The 24,870-nt window shown below is 41.7% G+C and overlaps 1 protein-coding gene and 1 long non-coding RNA gene across 2 annotated transcripts; one reads left to right on the plus strand and one right to left on the minus strand.

The window, feature by feature from the left end:
• Window positions 1-1,909: 1,909 nt before the first annotated feature.
• Window positions 1,910-17,475, minus strand: LOC120812695 (Krueppel-like factor 13). The gene is made up of 2 exons (XM_040168867.2): window positions 16,482-17,475; window positions 1,910-5,814 (listed from the first exon to the last, which is right to left on the minus strand). Exons 1-2 carry the CDS (start codon window positions 16,957-16,959, stop codon window positions 5,477-5,479), a joined length of 816 nt encoding a protein of 271 aa, XP_040024801.2. The 5' UTR covers window positions 16,960-17,475; the 3' UTR covers window positions 1,910-5,476.
• A 526-nt stretch (window positions 17,476-18,001) lies between these two features.
• Window positions 18,002-19,314, plus strand: LOC144390980 (uncharacterized). Its single transcript, XR_013454833.1, has 2 exons — window positions 18,002-18,105; window positions 18,694-19,314. It is a non-coding gene; the product is annotated as an uncharacterized LOC144390980 (long non-coding RNA).
• Window positions 19,315-24,870: the final 5,556 nt, after the last annotated feature.

Here is a 24,870-nt window from a genome sequence, read left to right on the forward strand (position 1 = left end):
GGACACCGTAACCAGAAGGCCGGCGGGTGGCTCTCTCTTTGCAATTAAAGGGAGGTCATTCACAGCGCTGTGTGCTGCATAACCTGGAACCGACTAATCCTTTTAGGGCAACAACAACCGAAGCTTGAGCAGAAGACGTTAATGTCAGCAGTTTGGGCAGACAAGCAAGACCACATGCTCAGTGAAGGGTACTAGCAGATGTGGTTTACTGCCCAGCACGTTTCTACTCACTCCGCTTCTCGTCTTTTAGCTCAACCAGAATTACTTTTCTCATAAGATTTAACAGGTTCCGTTTATTCAAGTGACTTTTGAAAAAAAAAAAAATTTTAAAGAAAGAAAACAAAGTTTCTGATTTGAGATGAAGAAAAAGTTCCATATCAAGCACAACATCCATAAATCGACACTTACAGAATGTAACGTTGAAATGTCCAAGCCGAGTTGGGTTCAAAGTTACTGCCACATTCATCTTTCCCTTCATAGCCTTTGGTAACAACTTGTAACGGTGTAGCCTTTGATGCGCAGTGAGAACTAAAAGCTTGTTCTTACTGGGAAGAACTGCTCTCTCTCTTATCATGGCTTCCTCCTAAAACTTTACTCCCCAAGCATTGGGGTTTTGTTGCAAGGGAGGACGTGCATCGGTTTGTCCTGGTCTTTTAAATATTACATATTGCATGTATGTTGTTCATTCAAATTGGCTTTGCCTACAGAGCCCACAGAGGAGAAAGTAGAGATTAAACCTGGGAAATGTTTACAATGAGAAACGTACCTTATGCACAACTCACAATGTGTAAAACCTCAGTCAAGACAGACTTTAATTCATAACCTACAAAAATGCATCGGGTCCATGAAAGCAGCACATTTATAGCAAATGCAATTTTCAATCCTTTGGAAAGGTCAGGCGTTCTTCATCACTAAGATTGTTTATGTCAAAAAATACCGGCAACAAGACATTATTCATTGCTAGAATATTGTATAGCAAAAAAAAGATGCAAAAATGAAATAACAAGAACCAAATGAAAACAAAGCTACACATTCAGATTGTTTACATAAAGCCAAAATTATTATTTAACAGAGAGCACTTGCATAGAAAATATGCAGAGTTGGTTCTGTAATTCCTGTACATCACATAAGAACATTTCAACACTTAAAAAAACTGTACAAGTTTGTTAAATGTCCTATAGTAGCTAGATGTTTTTACCTTTTGAATCTTTATGAAGTTACCATTTTAGTTTTGGCACACAATTGCATCAATCATGCTTGTACACTGACACCAGTGATAAAGATGAGACGATCAGATTCATGTAACTAATATGATTTTTTAAAATAAGATTTATGTTAGTTCTTTACATGCTTTGCTGCAACCAATTCACTTTATATATTTACAATAAGGAGAACAAATATTAACTGGTAAACCTTGTATTTCCATTTTGATGTCATCTAAAAAAAATTTTCTTTGTCAGATGTCAGAATCTGTCAATGATTATAATCATTCAGTTTGATGACAAGATGCTGAAGTAGAGTTTCAAAATAATTTCCAGCTGACATCATCCCTCATGTAGATGATGTTTAAATATATGCATCTGGGAAGAAGAGAGGTGTTTTAAATATCTGTGTAACATAAAATAATAAGAACAAGGTTTTATTATTTCCTGGAAAGATTACATGTGGAATCTATGAGGATGTGCAAGAACCTGACAAAATGATTATATAAAATTTAGCCCAGTGTTTCTTTGTTTTACAAAAAAAACTTTAAATTCTGTCTGTCTTCTTTTCTGCCTTCCTTTCCTCATTCAAGTTGGCACAAATAAAACCACCAAATATTTGTGCTACTCTTAAAGCAAACGTAGGCTACATGATGAATGTTTTGAAAAGATATGAAGCTACAACAAAAGTCAAATATTTCAAGAGGTATGATTTTTGAAAAATATACAAGCATTTTTATATGAGACAAAAAAACAATAATACAAAATCAAGGCTACATTGCAAATTCACAATTCTGTGGTATCTATTATTATGGAAACACCTTTAAAATAGTCTAAATAAGAAAAAAAATGAAATATCTGAAATTTGTTGAACATAAAAAGTTCATCAACCCAAACAGTGCTTTCGTTTTCTGACTTGGAGGAACTTTTGTATAACAGGCTAACTGGAATGACCCGTATCCCGACATCAAGAGTATAACGTGTTTCTGATAAAACGGGTTGAACACTGTTTACAGGGATAAACGTATTATTTTTAACAAAATATTGGGCCTTTAAACAGTTTGGAAAAAAAAGATTCAACCTTATGCTGTATATACCAAAGAGATGCTGAAATTACCCGAAGACAATGGAAACCCAAAGAAATCTGACCATACACCCTTCTAAATAATTATTTGACAACAAAAGCAAGTACAGTAAAAATGGACATGTACAAAACTGTGTTCAATGGCCTTTTGTGTTGAATTATTCAAGTAGATTTTGTACAATGAGAATAAAGGTTTTGAGACACTCGTGCCTGCGGAGGCCTGTATGTCACTGCCGTCAGTCTGGATGGATGGATAGACTGGGATGTTTACACTGTCACAGTCGGCTTGTTTTCAGATGGTAGGAGCTTCCTGCCTGCTGCAAGTCCACTGACACCAAAGGGTCAAAGGTGTTTAAAGGGGCGTTTCACTGAAAAGAGCGCCAGGGTGCCCGGTGCTTACCAAGGCACATGTCAGGACTGTAGTAGGCGTTTCCAATGTGGTCACACAACGACCAGCAGTGAGCACCAAGCCACTGGGAACACTGGGAATACTGGTGGGGGGAGACTGGCAGAATCGTCTGTGCAGCGACTGATGTTACAACAGTGTCCACAAACTGTCCCATATCTGCTTTGTGGACGTCAACCCTGAGGTAAATGTACAGATTATGGATTAAGAAAATGATTCATGAAACCTGCTTGAGGGTGAGATACTCAGAGAAAGTTACACTAAAAACCATGTCAGAAATGGACTATAACAAAGAAAAGAAAATTCATCCATAGATACCACAAAAGCTGCTCAACAGCCAGTTGAAGAGTTTGTTTGTGAAAATCAAAGTTTTTTTTTCCAGAAATTGTGAACGTAAAACCCTCTCAGTGATGATTTTACAAATAGCTGCTGATCAGTGGCATTCAAAGTGTCATCTCACAACCTGGAAACTATTTGAACATTACAGGGTTTTTTTCTTTCATTTTAAAACGTGGTGTTTTGAGGAAACTACTGCATTTGATCCAAATAAGGGATGTTTTCTTTCTGGAGGATGTGACAGAGCTTATTCTTCTTCTGCTGTGGAGAACGAAGGACAAGGCCAGCCATTCATGGACTTACATCTGCCAGATTGCCTCAGAAACCCTCTGTGATTCCAAGGCCCAGTTGTTAACATGCATATAGTGTGAAGCACTGGATTGCAGGGCAGAAGTTCCTGATAGAATGAAGCTGGCACATGCGATTCATGAGGACAAAAGGCTGGAGGGGTTCGACAGGAACAAACACACTGCATGCAACCATTTCGAGCCATAGTGCTGAAGCATTAAAAGAAAATGTTTGCATAACACAGACGGGCCGGGCTGCAGCCGTTTTGATAGTGGTTCCCACTTTCATGGAAGGTTCACAGTGCCTTTTGCCTGACTTATTGAGACGTGTACGTCTAGAAACACAACTCCTCTTTCTCACGGGACATCTGAGATCACAGGGAGGACGACATGAGGCCGGAGAGCACTGCACTTTGCTGATATGTGGGTTTTGGTTCAAATGCTTAAAACAGTTTAAAAGACCCCTTGTGACAAGTTTCAAACCAGCTGTTTTAGAGCGCTGAATTTGGAGCAACGTTTTCCTTGGCATCGTGAAATTGGACTCCCCAGCACTAGTAGAGGATTTCCCCCTGTGCTTAGGAGGGAGTTTAGTGCATTACACACTGCTACCGTTGTCTAGGTAGTAATGTTGTTCATACACTTCTCTTTCTCTTTTACTACAAGTTGTAAGAAACCCGCTAGTTAAAGCCATGTTTCACTCACGGTGTCTACAGTTGGAGGGAGGAAGGTGGAAGGAGGAGGAGATGAGGGTCTTCTTCTCTGTAATAAAATTTGCCTCTTTCATCAGGACCTGCCCTCTCTTGCCTGTCTACTGCAGATAGCTAGTCTGTGCCAGCATTTCCCCACATTTGACCCCCCCACTGCCCTCCAATGCAATTTGCTCAAAGTCCACCACTCTCTGGCAGGGCAGGTAGAGACAGATGGGCGGGGAGGGGGGGCACGCCCCGGAAAAACGTATGGACGCTCTCTTTGAATAGTTTCTTGAGGGATACAGCCGTTACCTCAAGGGAGCCAACAAAAGAGCCACTAGGAGGGAAGCAAGCACGCCGTCTGGTTCTACCTTTGATACTACCAACCACTATCTACAGGCCTCAATAAAGGGCAGCTTACAAGACTGAGTAGACAGCTTTCATTCACTCTTGTCTTTGGTAATTTTTCCAATGTGCTTTGGAGGATGGACATTGATTTATCTAAAGTCGCCTTTGTGTCTATTTTGAAGGAAACTCTGGCTGATGATACAGACCTTAGAGAAAGCACAAACAGCTGCTTTACAACTGTCTCTATTTAGAGGCTATAAAGTTTCTTAAACTGAGTAAAACTGTGAACGCAATACAACCCGGATCCTCTCAGCATGCAGATTTACACAGTACGTACTGTTAAATTAAATACATATTCAACCCAGTGTCATGGCAACGACATTGCAATGGAGGAACAGATGTATTTTTGTTTACTGAGGTGTAGGTTTGGGGATCGTCTTGTTAACACACAGCAATTGCATTACGTATGAACCCCCCAGAGCACGAGGACATACGTTCTGTGCACGATTGACTGAAATAGGGCTAGATTTCCCGACCAAAAAAACAAAAACAGAGTGCAAAATTGTGTCGAGTGTAAGGCTGCTATATATGTACTGTATGTTTTCTCTTTATTGTGTTCATTCTTTTAAGCTAACAAGGCCATCCCTGAGCAGGGTGTAAAATTCAACCCCTGTTGAATTTAAGAGTAAAGTGATGAGTACATTGTGCAGTCGATGCGAGTACTGTGAAGTACTGTGGTATTACAGAAATGTCTTCAATCCTGAGGTGTGTGTGTACCCCTTCTCCAAATGAAAACCCTGTCTCAATATGACTTGTCTCTGTTTTTTTTCTCTTCTAAACCTTGTTCAGCTGACTGAGAACATAAATTGGACAACTACCCATGATCAGAAGCTAAAAAAAATACAGACATTTGGTACAGACAGTAAATATTGCCATCTGGGAAAGGCATTACCTTCTTTTAGGATCACACGAGTAATTGCACTACAATAAGCAGTTATGTACAGTATGGTACACCACAGCAAGCGCAGGAATAGCAAAGGGTGGTTGCCGACAACTGTGCAACACAAGTGTTAGGACAAAAAACGCAGGCCTCGTGGGTCAGAGGCAGAAAGTGCGACTGGGTATCAGTTTAAGGCGAGTTGGCGGGGGCTGATGGCGGGGCTGAGGGCGGGGCTGAGGGTGGGGCTGAGGGTGGGGCTGGAGGCGTCTGAGCGGCTGTAGTTGCTGAGGGAGCTGGGGCGTGTGATGCTTCCGCCATGGGGCCTCTTCAGCATGCCGGGCTGGAAATCTGAGTGGCGGCGAGCGTGCTTCATGAGGTGGTCGCTGCGCATGAAGCACTTGTCACAAAGCGGGCAGCCAAACTTCTTCTCCCCCGTGTGGGTGCGGTAGTGGCGGGCCAGCTCGTCCGACCGGGCGAACTTCTTACTGCAGTCGGGCCAAGTACATGGGAAAGGCCGTTCTCCTGTAACACACACACATGGAAAGGGGAGACTTCAGTGTTGAATCACACAAGAAGGTAGCAACATGGAAATATGAACAACAACCCTAATTTGGTTTTATCATTTAGTCTGCTTCTTTAAATACAACACACAACACTCTGTCACATTCCAAGCAGTCATCGTTTTATTGGGATGTTTAAGTGATTCCTTCTACGCTTTGAAATGGAAAAGTAACAGTGACATTGATGTAATAAAAGTTACATTGTAACGTTACAATAAATAAAAATAGACACAACGTCCACTTGCTGAGTTACTTATGTTGAATTAACTATGAGTCCGGGCAAGCTGACCTCAACAAAGTACTGTGATGAATGAGAGCCATTTGCTGATGGAATAAAACTGCCAAAACGGAAACTAAAAATCTAAAAATTAAACTATTCCTGGAGGAATGGTGCGCAAGAATGTAAAGTAGAAGTGATTTGAAGTAGATGGGCCAGAACATGTTTACAATACGCCAAGAACAAAATATTGATAGTGTGAGTGAGCGTAACATGGAACAAAGGAAACTCTGATGCACCCTGGTGCTCATCATGATCCAAAGTGAAAGCAGTCTGTCAATCAATCAAACTTTTATTTTAAAACAAGAAAATACACAATCATTACAAATTCTTTACATGTTAACAAGTCAAGAAGAACGTTGTTGTTTTCTGTGCATAGTAGACTGAGTCATTAAAGGATATTGGTAACAAGGTCATTGCTGGTTTTAATAGGTCAGTAAAGCAAAGGCTAATAATAAAACCACCCGAGAGATTAAAAGAACGCTGTACTGAGACATGAAACTTGAGATAAATCAACAAAAAAATGGAATTGTGCTGTAGGAGCTGACGTAGTATACTTATCTAAGCTCCAGATGCTAATCACAGTCGCAATGGTAACCCAGCCCATTTTTAAACGTACAACTATCTGTGACTCGACACATGGGAAATTACACCCCTTCCCCCTCAATCAGGCAGTAAAAGTGGGCTTTGATACAAATCTACTTAAAGCCAGATGGTACTATATATCTTGTGGTTTTCTTCCATGCTGATGTGGAAACAATATGCATGGAGCATGAACGCAGCCTCTGGACCAACTGGCCAACATGAATAATACTGTATTCCATTTAGTTCCATTTCAGTGAGTTTCTGCCTGACAATGCAACATCCAGCATTCTAATTTTACCGGCGTGACCTTGCAGTACTATATTGAAGGGTGGCGCTTCGCACTCTTTTAATGTTATGGCATTTTCCTTTTTGCAGCTACCTAAAGCGAGAACAAGCCTTATTAAGGCTAATAAATAATTTATTATGCATTATTATGCCTTTATTAATGGTGTTATCATTAGTTAACTATGTACTTGTTAACAATTAACTAGGCTTTTTGCAGCTACCGGATATAAAGCGAGAACAAGCCTTATTAAGGCTAATAAATAATTTCTTATGCATTATCATGCCTTTATTAATGCTGTTATTATTAGTTAACTATGCACCTGTTAACAGTTAACTAGGCTTTTTGCAGCTACCGGATCTAAAGCGAGAACAAGCCTTATTAAGTCTAATAAGTATTTCTGGTTAATGACTTTCACAACCTCCACATCTAAAATGTGGTCAAGGCTAAAATAATGGGAAATTATTAATAAAGGAAAAAAAGCATGATACAAATGTTTCAACTGTGAAGGCAAAAATAGTTTTATTTATTGCTGTGGACTACAAATGTAGAAAATAACACTTTCAGGATCTGTAAAAATCGAGGCATATTATGAAAAACATTGAAATTACCTTAAAGCGCATGATAAAACTGAGGTAGATTATTATAATTTTTTTTATTCCTCTGAACATTTAACGGTTTAACTTTTTTTTAAAACATGGTCCATCAGCACAACATCAATTCAAAATTCCCCTTTTCCAACGGCCAATAGTTTCCCTGCTTTCTTCAGTGCCCCAACTGTGTCACCAATATCTGGACAGTCACGGATGGCATCTCGACATTTCCCAGCAAAATCCTACAGAGCTTGTGCTTTGTTGTATGCTGATCTTTAAACTCAATACTTTACCTCATATGGAACACGTGCTGATGGTGAAGAAGAAAGAGTAGATATTTGTCTCAGTGACATAAAGGATCTTCCATTCAATAACCTTAAACCATTCCTGAAGTTTACTAACTATGCAACACTAATATCATTCAGGAGGCATAGTCTACAACACAACAGTGTCACAGCTTTCTTGCACATAGGTAGACTACATAAGTGTTACTTTCACCTTTTACCTGCAAGTTCACTCCTCTTTATTGAAACTGACGACATTAAGTCACACACCAAAAAATAAACAGCCAGTAACTATCTTCTAAATCTTCGTTTTCCTTTACATAAATTACCCCTTGAAACACGGCTCTGTCTGATATTTTTGCTTCCTCTCTCCCTTGTTACTTTCTTTCCCTTCTTCTTTTTCTTTATGTTCTTCTTTGACTTCATCTTCTTCTCCTTTTTTCCATTCTCCAAGATTGAGGAGCTTGGAGAGGAGTCTGAGGAGTAGTTGGTAGAGGATTAACATTTTCCTGTGGTAGCCTAATATTTGTTACAAATATCAGACATGTGGTCATTATAAAGGATATTTGGTGGTTACATAAAAAAGTCTGATTTCCATACAAAATACCTAAATTTAAAAGGGGGCAGCAGTAATGGATATAAAACATAATATATTTTTGTTTCAGGTTATATGTATAGATAATTAGAGATGCTCCGATCTGATCGGCGGCGATCCATATCGGCCGATATTGCCATTATCGGTTTTGATCGACGTTCTCAAAACGGCCGATCAAATTTGGCCGATCAGAATTTTTTTTTGAAAAGCTTGTGATTGGCTGTCTCTCCATGTTATTAAATTTCATTGGCCCCCGTCTCCGGTGGCGGGTGGGTGAAACCACTGAGACAAAATGGCTTCGCTGGTCTGGCAATATTACAAGGTGTCGGAAAAAGATAATAAATTTGCAGTTTGCAACGTCTGCTCAAAAGTAGTTCCCCGTGGAGGAACGCGTCAAAGGGGTTTCAACACCACGAACCTCATACGGCATTTGAAAGCTTGTCACATCAAGGAATTTGAGGAGTTTACGAAGTTGGCGAGCGTTAAGGCAGATAAAGACAAAGAGCGTGCAACCTCTTCCCAAACGCCACTCACTCAGCTGACCATAACAGAGACATTGAAACGACAGCAACCATACAGCAATGACAACAAGAGACAAAAGGAATTAAATGCAAAGGTAATGGAATTCATATGCCTTGCTCAGCAGCCGCTGTCTGTTGTGGAAGACGCCGGGTTCAAACGCCTTGTATCCTGCTTGGATCCACGCTATACGCTGCCGGGCCGAAAATACCTAACTGATGTTTGTCTGCCGGAATTATACCGAAATGTCTACACGCACATCGAGAGCCTTATGAAGGACAACATCAGGGCAGTTAGCTTCACGAGTGACATTTGGAGTTTGAGTGTCTGTCCTGTGTCTATGCTGAGCCTAACTGTGCCGTTTATTAATGAACACTTCGAGCTGACCAAAGTGGTGCTTCACTCACAAGAGTTTCCCGGATCGCACACCGCGGAGGCCCTTGCTGCAGTTTTCACAGACATGTTCCAAGCATGGGGAATCCCACAAGAAAAGGTGCACGTTATTCTGCGGGATAACGCCAGGAACATGGAGAAGGCCATGAGGGACGCGCGTTTACCTAGCCTACCGTGCATGGCGCACACCCTCCAGCTCGCTGTGCATGAGGGAGTTTTGGCACAGCGTGCCATCATTGATGTCATCGCAAGTGGAAGACGCATCGTCGGTCATTTTAAGCATTCACAGCTTGCTTACTCCCGACTGTTCAGTATTCAGAAACAAATGAATCCGAACCAGCCTCCAAAGAGGCTACAACGGGATATACCCACCCAGTGGAATAGCACTGTTGCCATGCTAAAAAGTTTACTGGAACAGAAACGTGCCCTATGTGCTTATGCAGCTGACTTTGAATTGCCTTCCATGTTGACCGTCCATGAGTGGAAATTGGTGGAGAATATGATTTCAGTGCTTGACCCTTTTGACGAGCTTACAAAAACGATAAGTTCATCAACTGCAGCAGCTGCAGATGTCATACCATCCGTCAGAGCTTTAACTCGTCTTCTTGAGAAAACAACAGAGACTGACCACGGTGTGAAGACAGCGAAAACCACGCTCCTGGAAGCTGTCAAGAGGAGATTCAGCGACATTGAATCTGAGCGCCTGTATACCATCGCTACACTCCTTGATCCACGGTGAGAACTCCACATTTGTGTGTGTGTGTGTGTTTGTGGTATATATGTGTGTGTGCGCGGTGTGTGTGTGTGAGAGAGAGAAAGACATGATTTAATATGGTTATTTAACTATGGCCTAAACATGATTGATAAAAGGGGCAATGCTGAAATTAAAGGTAAAATATAATACTGTTGTGTCATTCTGTAGTGTAGGATGGTTTGCATTTCCTCCAAACTCACCTGAATTTGATTTTAAAAGCAGTTCATCTCAACTATGAACACTTCCTTAAGCTGCATGGAGATGGACAATACAAGAACACAACGCTCGCTGAATTCAAGGTGAAGAGAGCCAGATTCGATGAAAAGGCTACTCTGTCTGTTCTCGGCTTTGTACCCATCAACAAACCGATCTTCACAGCATCGTACGAAGTTGCTTACCTGATCGCAAAGCAGGGCAAACCACACACCATTGGTGAAACACTCATAAAACCAGCTGTGTTGAAGATGGCGAATATCATGCTGGGAAAAGCAGCTGAAGTTAAGTTATCCCAAATTCCTCTTTCAAATGACACCATTAGCGACAGAATAGAGGACATGAGCAAAGAAATCTTGGCTCAAGTAGTTGCAGATCTGATTTCAAGCCCGGCAAAATTCAGCCTTCAACTCGACGAGACCACAGACGTTTCCAATCTAAGCCAGGTTGCTGTATTTGTGCGCTATGTGAAAGACGACGTGATAAAGGAAGATTTTTTATTTTGTAAGCCTCTTACGACAACAACTAAGGCAGCCGATGTGAAGAAACTTGTGGATGACTTCTTCAAAGACAACAATCTTTCGTGGGACATGGTTTCTGCAGTTTGTTCGCACGGAGCTCCAGTCATGCTGGGAAGAAAGTCTGGTTTTGGTGCGCTAGTGAAAGCCGATGCACCACACATCATTGTTACTCATTGTATTCTGCACAGGCATGCGTTGGCAACAAAAACCTTGCCTCCAAAACTGGCAGAAGTATTAAAAATTGTTTTAATGGTTTTGTTCTTCGAACACTGATGTTGATGCACGGTTCATTTTGTGCACCATTAAAATATATACCTATGTTTTGAATTTTATTTTTCCAATTAAGAAGGGTTCGGTGACTGCGCATATGAAACTGGTGGGGGTCAGTACCTCCAACAAGGTTAAGAACCACTGCTCTAATACTACGAGATGGCTGTAAATCCCTCCAATGTCCTGAAAGAAAATAAGTGGCACCACCTGGCAGACCAATTCCACTGCCATGTAGACCCAGTTATTGATCCATGCACTTTATTTTCAGCCAAATAACTGTGGTTAATCACACTTTTTTCAAAACGTGAAATTATCCCAAATTCCACACGAAACAAAAAGGAGCAGGTCTCTCTGATTATATATACTGCATCTCTGCCAGATGTTTTATATTTGGCTGCACTGCTACATAGAGCACACTGTTCCTGTGTGGCTGGTGGCACTGATGAGGTAGTAGGGCGGAGATGGGGTTTTCCTGCTCTTGCTTGACCTTGGCAATGGGTCTGTCTACCTGCCACACGGCAGGATTTCCACCATCCCACCCACTTGAGCACGATATCTCCTGATGTGTGATAAAACAACGACCCCTCCATCAGAATATGCTCACTGTTTCCATTTATCCACATTCTGATGACTTAGCATTTTTATCCACCACTGGGGTCTAGACCAGTGGTTCTTAACCTCTTTGGAGGTACTGACCCCCACCAGTTTCATATGCGCATTCACCGAACCCTTCTTAATTGGAAAAATAAAATTCAAAACATAGGTATATATTTTACTGGTGCACAAAATGAACTGTGCATCAACATCAGTGTTCAAAGAACAAAACCATTAAAACATGATTTTCACACAAAAACAAAAACATAATAATGAATATTTACTTCAAATCAGTGTGACTTCTGCTGTTGCCTTTCAGAGACCAGTTCAGAAATGCGCGGCTTCACCTTGGCAAGTGTCACTCTCATGTCATTTTCGCAACAAAGTCTGTTCCTTTTGTTCGTTTTTATGTCCAGCATCCTCGAAAAGGATTGCTCGCAAAGATATGTTGTAACAAACGGTATGAAAATCTCCAGAGCTTTCTTAGCAATAACAGGGTACGTTACCATTTGTTGACACCAAAACGTTGAGAGCGTTGTTGTTCTGAAGAGTTGCTGTTGAACCTGGCTCTGCTGAATTTTAATGATTTCATCGAGGAATTCATCATTGACATCTGTTGTCTCAACACTAAACGTGAACGGCTGTCTCACCCATGCTGGATATGACTCTCTTGTAGGGAAGTATCCGTCGAGAGACTTTGCAAGCTCATCTAAGTGCGTGGCAATTGCTTGCTTCAGTTCCGCGGGTACAGAAATGTCTCCGATTCCAGATACATCTTCGATCTTACTTACACAGTCGTCCAGCAGGGGAAAGTTTGCGAAGTTATTGTTCTCTGTTTGTCGTTTCCATAATGGTAGCTTATTTTGAAAAGCCTTCAGGTTTTCTTCCGCTTCGATGATGTTGACTCCACCGCCCTGCATCTGTTGATTGAGATGATTGAGAGCTGCGACGATATCAGCCATGTATGCTAAAATGAGAATGAACTCAGAATTTTATAAGCAATCTGCATGACGATGTTGGTGCTCTTGCAAAAACAGGGCTAATTCCACACGCACGGCAAAAACACGATGCAGCACCTGTCCCCGGGATAACCACCGAACGTTAGAATGGTACAGAAGTACCTCGAATTCAGAGCCCATTTCTTTACACAGCTCACTGAAGATGCGGTGCCTCAGAGCACTATTTCGCATGTAGTTCACGCATTCCACTACAATTTTTAATACTTCTGCCAGTTTTGGAGGCAAGGTTTTTGTTGCCAACGCATGCCTGTGCAGAATACAATGAGTAACAATGATGTGTGGTGCATCGGCTTTCACTAGCGCACCAAAACCAGACTTTCTTCCCAGCATGACTGGAGCTCCGTGCGAACAAACTGCAGAAACCATGTCCCACGAAAGATTGTTGTCTTTGAAGAAGTCATCCACAAGTTTCTTCATATCGGCTGCCTTAGTTGTTGTCGTAAGAGGCTTACAAAATAAAAAATCTTCCTTTATCACGTCGTCTTTCACATAGCGCACAAATACAGCAACCTGGCTTAGATTGGAAACGTCTGTGGTCTCGTCGAGTTGAAGGCTGAATTTTGCCGGGCTTGAAATCAGATCTGCAACTACTTGAGCCAAGATGTCTTTGCTCATGTCCTCTATTCTGTCGCTAATGGTGTCATTTGAAAGAGGAATTTGGGATAACTTAACTTCAGCCGCTTTTCCCAGCATAATATTCGCCATCTTCAACACAGCTGGTTTTATGAGTGTTTCACCAATGGTGTGTGGTTTGCCCTGCTTTGCGATCAGGTAAGCAACTTCGTACGATGCTGTGAGGATCGGTTTGTTGATGGGTACAAAGCCGAGAACAGGCAGAGTAGCCTTTTCATCGAATCTGGCTCTCTTCACCTTGAATTCAGCGAGCGTTGTGTTCTTGTATTGTCCATCTCCATGCAGCTTAAGGAAGTGTTCTCTTAGTTTTGCCGGTGCTAGACTAGAATTGCTCAACTTGGCATTGCAAATCATGCAGTTAGGACGCTGACTCCCATCACGTTCCGTTATACATGTGAATCCATATTGTACATATTCGTCCGACCACTTTCTTTTTTTGCTCGACATAGTTAGTATGAAGGGATTAAAATATTAAGAAAGAAATCACACGACGTACCATCACGACAGTCACATTTAGACTACTGAGCGCGCCAAATTCCCTGCAGCACAGATAGGCCAAGCGATGTTGCGTGATCACCTGCAGCCAATGATGGCCAAGCGGGGCGTGTCATCACGAATCATATGAGTCGGGTGTGTGTCTTGACCTCCGCCGAACCCCTGAGACTGACTCACCGAACCCCTGGGGTTCGATCGAACCCAGGTTAAGAACCACTGTATTAGAGGTACCCCCAGCTGAACACAAAAGAGGTCCAGACAAAATGGCAAACCAACTGTAAAATATGTCATTAAGGCTCTTTGTCTCTGTGAGATATTGACCCTTTTCGTCCCGGTGATTCAAATAGTTTTCAAATAGGTCCCGGATACTGACAGGATGGGCTTTTGTCAGGCCCAGCTGTGGGGGGTGGGTGGGGCACCAAGGGCGTGTCAGGGGCCATCGCTCCTTTGGAGACGAGGGCAGAGTAATGAGGCTTCACACAGAACGCCATGTACTTGGTAACCACAGGACACCTCTTGAGAAAGTGGGTCTTTGTCGTTTAACCGAGTCCGTTACGCTTCTTATGACAAAGAGTTGCCAAAGAATGATTGAGAAGAATCCAGTTAGTGCTGAGAAATGTCTTGATGAACATTAAATGTAATTGTGTCTGTGTTTAATTGGCCCTTCATTTTTTTTCAATTTAAAACCGAGTTGATCTGCATTTAATGACGTCATTATGCATCCTGGAAGATAAGTGTCCACCCCACCCTCCCACACTAGGAGACCAGACAAAAGCTGTCTGGTAGCCTTAGAGGCCCAAACTGTGGACATTCCTTGTCATCAAACTCAATGCAGTATAATGAGCGATTTAAATTCAGCGTGTTCCCTCATGTCTGCTAAATCCTCTTACACTGTGAGGGAACTTTAATGAAAATTGTTCACAACAAGGTTTGTGGGCTGAACCGTATGATCATTCCTAAAGAACACATTGCTGTTGAGTTTATTTTTAAGCACTTCTATATTGGAGCAGCAGGGAATCTAAGTTGAACTATCTCCCTGGCTAATGTAATTGAGGAGTGCTGATCCTTAGTTCACAAATGATTATATGCAATAGACTGATTCTGAATTTAAACAAACGTCTTCCTTCATAGCATCATTATGAAATAGAAAAGGATACTTCTACTATAGCTTGAAAAGAAAGATAGGTATTAGAACCACAATATAAGTTACACTGAAAGTGAGTAAAGTTAACAGATTTTATGGAACACAAACCAATCCTGATGCCAGACGTCAGAGCACATCTAAGCGGAAAGGAAGGCGAAAGGAAAGGCTTTAATAGGAAAAGGGACATGGGCTGGGCTTATAGAGAGGGGGGGGGGGCTGCTCTAAAAACACGTGGTGGAGGCTGAAAGGGAGCACACTGAGCACCGGAGGCTGGCTCTCTGTGGGTGCTGCTGCTGCAAGTTTGGCTGAGATGAGGAAGCTAAACTGAGATAACTCACATTCTCTCACCACCCAATCAAATTAACCGCATTAACCGTATCTGAAAATGATACACAGACCCGTCATGAAGCAGAAGTGTATCCCCAAAAAGGAAAGGATTGTGAGGGTTTCAACACTGACTATACATCACTGTACAATGTGCTGATACCGTTATTAATAATGAATGACATTGGACTAATCTACAAGAACAATCACTATATAACAGACGTGTCTTAGGATATTCTAATACAAAGGCAGACGAGGAGAGAGGAACAGGCAATGAGACAAGAAGGATCCGATGTAAGGAGGGGTCACTGATTTCTAACATGGAGACAAACTAGAGGTGGATGTGTGCAAAAAAAAAGAGGGTCAATGTCAAGAAGCTCTCGGAATATTGTAATGATTAGCTTTTATTGCACATATTTCTTCAGAATGAAACGTATATAAAGTCAAAACGTGGGTGTTCTTCACACGGGGGATGTGTTTTGTTTTTTGGGGGGTCTGACAGGCGTGTGTGAGAGGAGAATGGGGCACAGTGGCGGGAGGGCAAGCAGCAGAGGGAAGGAGAGGCTCAGGTAGTTTGAGTCTGTTGCTGGCCAGATCAGCTGGCAGCCTGTCTGGCGGGGGTGTGGCGCATCACAACAAAGGGCGTTTGGGGCAGACGGGTGACCCTGAATGTCCCTGAACAAGACATCTAACGTCTAATTGCTCCCTGGGCAGAATGTAAAAAGCCATGGGTTAAAAATGTAATGTAAGTCGCTTTGGATAAAAGGTTCTGCTAAATGACCTGTAAAAAGACCTGTAATGTAAATGTAATTTAGAGGAGCGTTTGCACTGCAGGCTCGGTTTGTACATAGTGTCCAGGGAGGGAGGGGGAGGTGGTGTGTGTGTGTGTAGGGGGGGGGGGGGGTTGTAAGAGGAAAGCGGTGACAAAGCTCAGGGACTTGAGTGGGAGTGGCACTGTTTTGACTACCTCCCTCTGCCGAAATTAAAAGACATTACGTAAAGTTCACACAACTTAAAGAGACACAATGCGAAATCACATCTTGTATCATTGGCTCAATGACCCATTCTCATGTGGATCATTGAGCCGAGGGAGCTACAATAAGTCAATAAGCAAAGAATTCACTGGAACTGACCTGTGTGGGTCCTTAGATGAGCTTTGAGGTGGGAAGATTTGCCATAAACTTTTTCGCAACCTGAATAGTGGCATTTATGTTTTTTCTGAGGCGAGTCTTCCGCAATCCGACCTCGCGATCGTTTGCCTCTTTGTTTGAGCGAAGGCTCGGAGATGGTGGAAGGTGTGGCAGAGATTCCATCATCTGTGAGGTTCGCCATGCTCTCGTCCTTTATTTTTGCCTGCTCGGCAACATTGTTGGGAGTCTGCTGGTTAAAATCCGCCAGAATCCGCGCCACCACAAACAGAGAGGAGTTGTCTCTCACCAAAGGTTCTTTAATGTCCTCTCCGATCCGAGAGGAGGACGCGGCTTCTGGTCTTATCTCTCTATTCCCTTTAGGAGCGTGAACAATTGCACGGCTGGACATCGAAACAAGGCACTCTGCTGCAAAGTGATCCATTTTGTCTTTGAAACAGCCCCCTCTGCTTCTTAGTGACATTAAAAAAAAAATTTTTTAAAACGAAGGAAAACTTGTTCCGTCGTTCCCCTTTGTGTGCCGCTGGTGGCGTTGCGTGGAGGAGAGAGCTGACTTTATGATCGCACCCGGCTTTCCAACGGTGCCGACATCCTGTAGAGAGACACGTCACGGGCAAAAACAAACGCAGACAAGCCCCCCCTTAGGAGGAAACAACAACAACAAAAAACACAGAAAACCCCCCGGAAGTCTTTGTCTAGTGCAACGACGGTGGTGACAGGACCTCGGCAAACTTGAATGCGTTCACTCCCATCGCGCCTCCCAACGCCGCCCGGCAGAGTGATCGTGTCTCCGGAGCGCGCCGCTCCTGCGCGTTGTACCCACACTGGGGGCGTGTCGAGCGGCACCGCTCAGCCAGCACCGTCAGCACCGGCCGCTCCTTCATTGGGCGCCGCGCGTCCCCAAGTACACCGGGAAGAGCACACGGCTGACTTGGAAGTTTTTTCACCGCGGGTACGGTGAAAGGACACGCCGATGCACTGCGGAGACCTTTTAGGAAGGGGATCGTGTCCGCCCTGTCCACGCGTGCACACAAATATTTTGTAATGTGTGTATGGAATTCAAAGTGCAGAAAAAACATGGACCCCAGTGAGCACAAGACGTAATTTCAACGTTGATATGGTTGAAATCGGGTTGAAATGAGGTCTGAACGTGTAAGACCTCATTTCAACGTCTTTTCAACCGGCTAAAAATGGGATGAAACATCAACGTGCCAGAAAACGTTAATTTGTTGATAAATGTGTCATGATGTAACGTAAGGTTGAAAGAGAGACGATATTAACGTTAAGATTTTCATAATAATTAATGAACTGGTCGGCGAAATTTGGTCTACGCGAAGACGTGATTTCAACGTATTTAATATTTCACTTAAAACGTCATAAATATGAAACTACGGACTGCGTGCTGTTAATAAGATGCGTTTAAGACATAATAATGCGGGCAGGTTCAAACGTTACCTGTAAACACGTGACTCCGCTCACATCTGTAACGCGCATGCGCGAGTTCTTAGACGCCTGCAGAGCTCCGAGCGGACGCAGCACGAGGCGAAGTTACGGCAGCAGAGCGACATGAACGGGCTGATAGAACCACGACTACCGGCTCCAATGCTCTGTAAGTATGGGAGTGTTTGAATGAAGCACACATGGAACTATAACCGGGTGTTTTACTTGTGCTGCCCACCCGATACGGGAAAGACGGTCCTTTTTGTTAAGCTAGTTAGCGTTAGCTCAGGTAGTTTGCTAGTTAGCATGCTAGCGTGCAGCATGATGACCTGGACCAAAAGTAAACATCCCAGAATATTTTTCGTGTGTTTGGTGTTACTAATGCGTTAGATTGTTGCTGTACCCATAAATATTATTGCATTTCACATTGAAAAAAATACGTTTTTAAAGCAATGGTGGCTAAGTTGCATTGCAAGGGTGAAGGGCTGAATTCAACAAGTTGTGCTCTGTAAACAAGAGGCCGAAACATTGTAAGTTACTGCTGCTTAAAGCATGATACTGTGTAATATACCTGGAAATGTTACTCCAGAAATGCCATAAGTTGCAGATGAATTGTTATCTTGTTTATAATGTAATAAGTAAACCATCTATAAATGAGTGTTCTAACACACCTGCTGCTGTTATTATTATTATTAGTTTATTACTGTCATCATAAACCCAAATGACCAACTTTGCCTTTGTCCTTCCCTCCTCACAGGTTTCTGCGGGTGGTGGTTGCATCTGATGGAGGTTACGTCTGATGATGGTTGTCCCTGCACTGGTCCTGCCTTACCCCTGGCTTAATAATCCACAATATTTGAATCATTTTTGTTGTAGGAATCGGATGTACTGTACATCTTTTAAGTTGTTCACACCTTCTTCCCTACTGTTTTCCCCTCAGGTTTCTCCAGGTTGAAGGTTTCTTACATTTTGGGGTTTAGGGAAGAGGGTGTTGCATGTTTACAGATTGCAAAGCTGAACAAAATAAAATGATTTGAATTGAATAAACACGTTGACCAGAGGAATCTGCTCCGTGCACTCTGACTCCCTTTACACAAAGAATCCTCAAGTGAGGATGAGGGAGATGCAGCTGATTTCAGGTATACTATCCCAACTCAAGTGAGCCACATCTTGTTACAGAATCTATAATGAAGTTCCAATGATTCAGAAAAATGGTCTACAAACACAGAATTGTTGAACACAGAAATGTTGTTTCTGCACTTTTAATTCCATAATTTATTTTCCTGAAAAATATATTTTATTTCTGTATTGTTTTTAATTAGCAAAAGTGTTGTTATATGTATAGTGTTATATTTATAATAAATACAAATCAATAAAATAATGTGTTTGTCCTTGTTAAGGGCTGTTAACATGACAACTGTGACAAGTATGTAACTTGTAAGTTTCCAGCGAGTAATTTATCCGTTGAAACAACGTTTAAAAGACGTCTATGGCCCGACGTTGAAAAGACGTCTATGGCCCGACGTTGAAAAGAGGTTGCAAATTGGTTTAAAAGTGAAAGTTGTTTCAACGTCTATTCGTAGACGTTGAAAAGACGTTCACGTATAGACCCGTTTTCAACGTGATTTATAATATCGGTGGTAAACTTACAAATGTGGACGTAGTTTCTTTTTAAACTTCTAAAATAATGATATAGCACACAAGAGAAGACGAAATATTACCGTATTAAAAAATCACGTTGAAATGTGGTCTAAACATAGACGTCTTTTCAACGTCTACGAATAGACGTTGAAACAACTTTCACTTTTAAACCATTTTGCAACGTCTTTTCAACGTCGGGCATAGAGGTCTTTTAAACGTCTTTTCAACCAAAAAATGCTCACTGGGACAGGTTAGTTTATAATTCGTGTTTCTAGCCCATTTTTCTGGATTATTGGAACTTAATTTTCAGATTCTGTAACAAGATGTGGCTGTGAGTCACTTGAGTTGGGATAGTATACCTGAAATCAGCTGCGTCTCCCTCATCCTCACTTGAGGATTCTTTGTGTAAAGGGAGTGCACAGAACACCCCTCAATTGCAGAATTGCAGGCACAACCTCCATCAGATGTAACCTCCGTCAGATGCAACCACCACCCACAGAAACCTGTGAGGAGGGAAAGCACAAAGACTTCAAGGGAAAGGCAAAGTTGGTCATTTGGGTTTATGATGACAGTAATAAACTAATAATAATAACAGCAGCAGCAGGTGTGTTAGGACCCTAATTTATAGATTGTTTACTTATTACATTATAAACAAGATAACAATTCATCTGCAACTTATGGCATTTCTGGAGTAACATTTCCAGGTATATCACACAGTATCATATGGAAGTAAATCTGTGTCATCAGATTTTGAAAGAAAAAGGTGATTGAATTTCTAGCACTGAATATTTATGCCGGATTTTTTAAAGAAAAAGGTGATTGAATTTCTAGCACTGAATATTTATGCATTGAAATCATGTATCTGAATGTTTTTCAACGTTAAAATATTCAACTGCAAAAAAATCAACTGCAAATAATTCAACCGCAAAAAATTCAATGCAAAAAAATTCGAACCGCAACATCCGGAAACCCAAGGAAGAGCAATCGATTCTAGATTCAAGATCGGGAGCGTGCGTCAAGCAAAAGGAGCGAGCGCCCCAATACAACTTGGGCTTGTCGACTATGGTGACCGGATTTCAGCCATGTCCATTAATAACGGGGCTTCGTTGAGTGTTTTAACTTTAACTTCATGCGGAATATTATAGTATTTCTGTGTCTGTTTCTCTCCGAAAAGCTGAGCTAAAGGCTCTTGTGTGTGATGGTCTTGTTAGCCAGGGAGTTTTCTCTGCACCCATGAGCGACCCTGATGAAGAGGTGAGTGCACCTGACGTGAAAGATCAGGCCGTTAATGTTACTCCGGTTGTTCGACATGAGGGAACCGAACGACAGCCAGTCACCTTGCCGCCGTTTAAACCGATGTCGGTAGATTCGTCTCCGGGGTCTAAACTAGATGCCAGGTTAAGGGTGCGGTTAGTTCGTCTTCAGGTAGAGCGGGAGGAGAGAGAGAGGGATTTTCAGCTCCGTAGAGAGTTGGAGTTGAAGAAATTGGAGGCGGAGACTGCTTTAAAGATGCGTCAGATGGAAATACAGGCTGGTTTAGGAGTTGCCCGTAACATTACCACAGCTGGAGCGCCTTCTCCTAGTTCTATCACTTTTGATGTCAGTAAGCACATTTCACTGGTGCCGGTCTTCCGTGAGTCATAGGTAGAAGCTTACTTTGGTGCATTTGAGCGTATTGCTGCTGCGTTACATTGGCCTAAAGATGTGTGGGCGATCCTTTTTCAGTGCAAATTGGTGGGTAAGGCTCAAGAGGCCTGCTCCTCTTTGTCCGTGGAGGACGGGCTCACTTATGATAAGGTCAAGAGTGCCATTTTGCAAACGTATGAGCTAGTGCCTGAGGCCTACAGACAGCGTTTCCGCGGTCTTCGGAAGGGACAGAGCCAGTCATATGTCGATTTTGCACGGGAGAAAGGGATACTTTTTGACAGGTGGAGTACAGCGTGTAAGGTTGCCGATATGTCTTCATTGCGTGAGCTGATGTTATTGGAGGAGTTTAAAAACTGCGTACCCGAGCGCACTACTGTGTATCTAAACCAGTGGTTCTGGTGAGTCAGTCTCAGTGGTTCGGCGGTCAAGACACACACCCGACTCATATGATTCGTGATGACACGCCCCGCTTGGCCATCATTGGCTGCAGGTGATCACGCAACATCGCTTGGCCTATCTGTGCTGCAGGGAATTTGGCGCGCTCAGTAGTCGAACATTCTTCTTCTGCTTTCTTCTCGACAGGCCTGCATGCTGAGCTGCATCGTTCTCCTCCTTCCCCCTCAGTTGCAATTCCAACTGCTCCAATTAATTCTTACTCAAACTCCCCTTTGAAGGAAACCCCAATTCAACGCATTTTTGTATTTGATTCAAACTGCCAGGATAACGCTCTGACATAAATTTACACAATAGTGGCAGGATATTAGTCTCATGGTTATCACCCGTCTCCCCTTTACTCTGAACACTACCCATTTAGGTATCTGTATCTGTATACCCGGAATGTGCGCGCCTATAAAGGTGCGCACAAACGGAGAAATACCACATGCATAACTAAGGCAAGTACCTAGACCAGTTCACCTCACCGTTCAGTGTAATCGCAATCTCGGAGACCTGGATTAGTCTGGAGAAAGGGGTGGAATTTGAGTTGGATGGTTATAATCTGAATTATGTAAACAGAGGCAACAAAAGGGGAGGGGGAGTTGCACTTTATGTTGATAGAAGACTTAAGTACAAGATTGTTGAAAGTATGACGGCTGCAATTGATGATATATGTGAATGTATTACTATTGAAATAGATATGGGGAAAAGGAAGAACATCATTGTCAGCTGTGCATACCGGGCTCCCAACAATAGCATAGAGAAGTTCAAGGAGGTGATGGAGAGTATGGCTACAAACACCGAGCAAAAGGTAACTTTTCTCTGTGGCGATTACAACATCGATCTTCTGAATCCTAACAAACTAACACCGATAGAGAAATTCATGGATGCAATGTACAGCAGAAGCTTGTATCCTACTATTACTAAACCTAGTCGAATTACAGTCCACTCTGCAACACTTATAGATAATATTTTTACTAATAACCTAATAGATAATATAGAAAGTGGATTATTATTAAATGATACTAGTGACCATCTGCCGGTGTTTGCAATCTACAGCGGTGCACCTAGGTTGGCTGAAAGGAATGAAATGATAGAAAGGAGATTAAGAACGGTTGACAATCTAAACAAGTTCAGAAATGAATTAAGTGCACAAAACTGGAGAAAGGTTTATGAGGCAGAGGAGGTTGATTATGCTTATGATTCCTTCCTGAAAACTTTTCTGATGTTATATGACAGATGCTGTCCAATTCAGCAAAGCAGAAAACGAGCAAATCGCTCAGATAAACCTTGGCTTACAAAGGGTCTGTTGAACGCCTGTAAAAAGAAGAACTTCTTATATAAAGAGTTTATCAAGAATAGAAATAAGGAGAAAGAAATGAAGTATAAAAGATATAAAAATAAATTAACTGATATTATGCGAAATTGTAAAAAGGATTATTATTGTAAACTACTAGATAAAAATAAAAATAATATAAAGGAAACATGAAAGATCTTAAATTCAATTATAAGAAATCAATCGACCAGCTCTGGATTGCCAGAAGAAATTCTAGATAATGATAAGATTATTAATGACAAAAAGGAGATGGTAGAAGGCTTCAATAAATTCTTTGTAAATGTGGGCCCTAAACTAGAAGAGCAGATAAACCTTCCTCAAGGGGGATGCGTAGCACATTATTTGGGCAAGAGGAACCCAGATACTATCTTTCTGAAAGACACCGATAAAAATGAAATTATTGCCATAGTTAATAACTTCAAAAAAAAACCATCAAGAGACTGGAATGGTATTGATATGACAATAGTAAAAGAAGTCATTATTAATATAGCAGATCCCCTAGCACATATCTGCAATGTTTCACTTCAAACGGGCTTCTTTCCAACCAAAATGAAAACTGCTAAGGTAATTCCGATTTTTAAAGAAGGTGAAAAAAACCTTTACAATAACTACAGACCAGTCTCCCTGCTTTCCCAATTTTCCAAAATTTTGGAAAAAATATTTGATACAAGGATGGACAGTTTCATAGATAAACATGGATTACTCATAGATAGTCAATATGGTTTTAGGCCAAACCGATCAACATCATTGGCACTCATGGACTTAGTAGAAGAACTGACAAGCACAATAGATAACAAAAAGATGGCAATAGGGGTCTTCATAGATCTGAAGAAGGCATTTGACACAATAAACCATGATACACTGCTACACAAACTGGAAAGCTATGGGATCAGAGGGGTTGGACTAAATTGGGTACAAAGTTACATAGGACAAAGAAAACAGTTTGTACAGATAGGGGATAAGAAGTCCACCTTAAGAAATATTACCTGTGGTGTGCCGCAAGTATCAATACTGGGTCCAAAACTATTTATTATTTATATAAATGACATAAGTAATGCTTCCAGGATCCTGAAAAATGTTATTTTTGCAGATGACACAAATGTATTCTGTGAAGGAGGGAACCTCGAACAGTTGTTGGAGGCGGTCTCGACTGAGTTAACCAAGCTGAAATTGCGGTTTGATATAAATAGATTATCACTTAATGTAAAGAAAACCAAATTTCTGGTCTTTGGTAAAAGTAACACACAAGCAAACACACACATTGAACTAAAGATTGATAATATAAAAATTGAAAGGGTGTTTGAATACTCCTTTCTAGGTGTAATGATAGACCACAAGCTCAGCTGGAGGCCACAGGTCACTCGTGTACAATCAAAATTGGCACGATGTGTAGGGATACTAGTCAGAGTCAGACATATATTGAATATACAATCACTGCATACACTGTACTGTACACTGTTTGCCCCCTATTTGAGTTACTGTGTGGAAGTGTGGGGTAATACCTACAAAAGCACCCTACAGGCAATATGCACAATTTAAAAAAAAGCAATGCGGATAGTTAATAAGGTGGGGTACTATGAACACACAAACACATTATTTCTGAAATTAAATATATTAAAATTTATGGACTTGAAAGATTTTAAAATGTTACAGATTGTATTTAAAGCAAGAAACAGTCTACTCTCAGGAAACATTCAAAGTTGGTTTAGCGACAGACTAGGAGACTATAATTTAAGAGGGAGACTGAAACTGAGGCAACCAAAGGTGCACTCTACACTCAAAAGCAGGTGCATATCGGTCTGTGGGGTGAAGTTGTGGAACAACTTACCAGATAAGATCAAAGATTGTAAACATATTGCACAGTTCAAAAAACAT

This window comes from Gasterosteus aculeatus, chromosome Y (genome assembly GCF_964276395.1).
Source record: "Gasterosteus aculeatus chromosome Y, fGasAcu3.hap1.1, whole genome shotgun sequence".
Lineage (NCBI taxonomy): Eukaryota > Metazoa > Chordata > Actinopteri > Perciformes > Gasterosteidae > Gasterosteus > Gasterosteus aculeatus.

Excerpts from the sequence above, each read along its gene's own strand:
- LOC120812695 (XM_040168867.2), bottom strand. The coding sequence starts at position 16,959 with ATGTCACTAAGAAGCAGAGGGGGCTGTTTCAAAGACAAAATGGATCAC. Across the intron at positions 5,815-16,481 it reads TCATCTAAGGACCCACACAG|GAGAACGGCCTTTCCCATGT; the intron begins GTCAGTTCCAGT and ends TGTGTGTTACAG.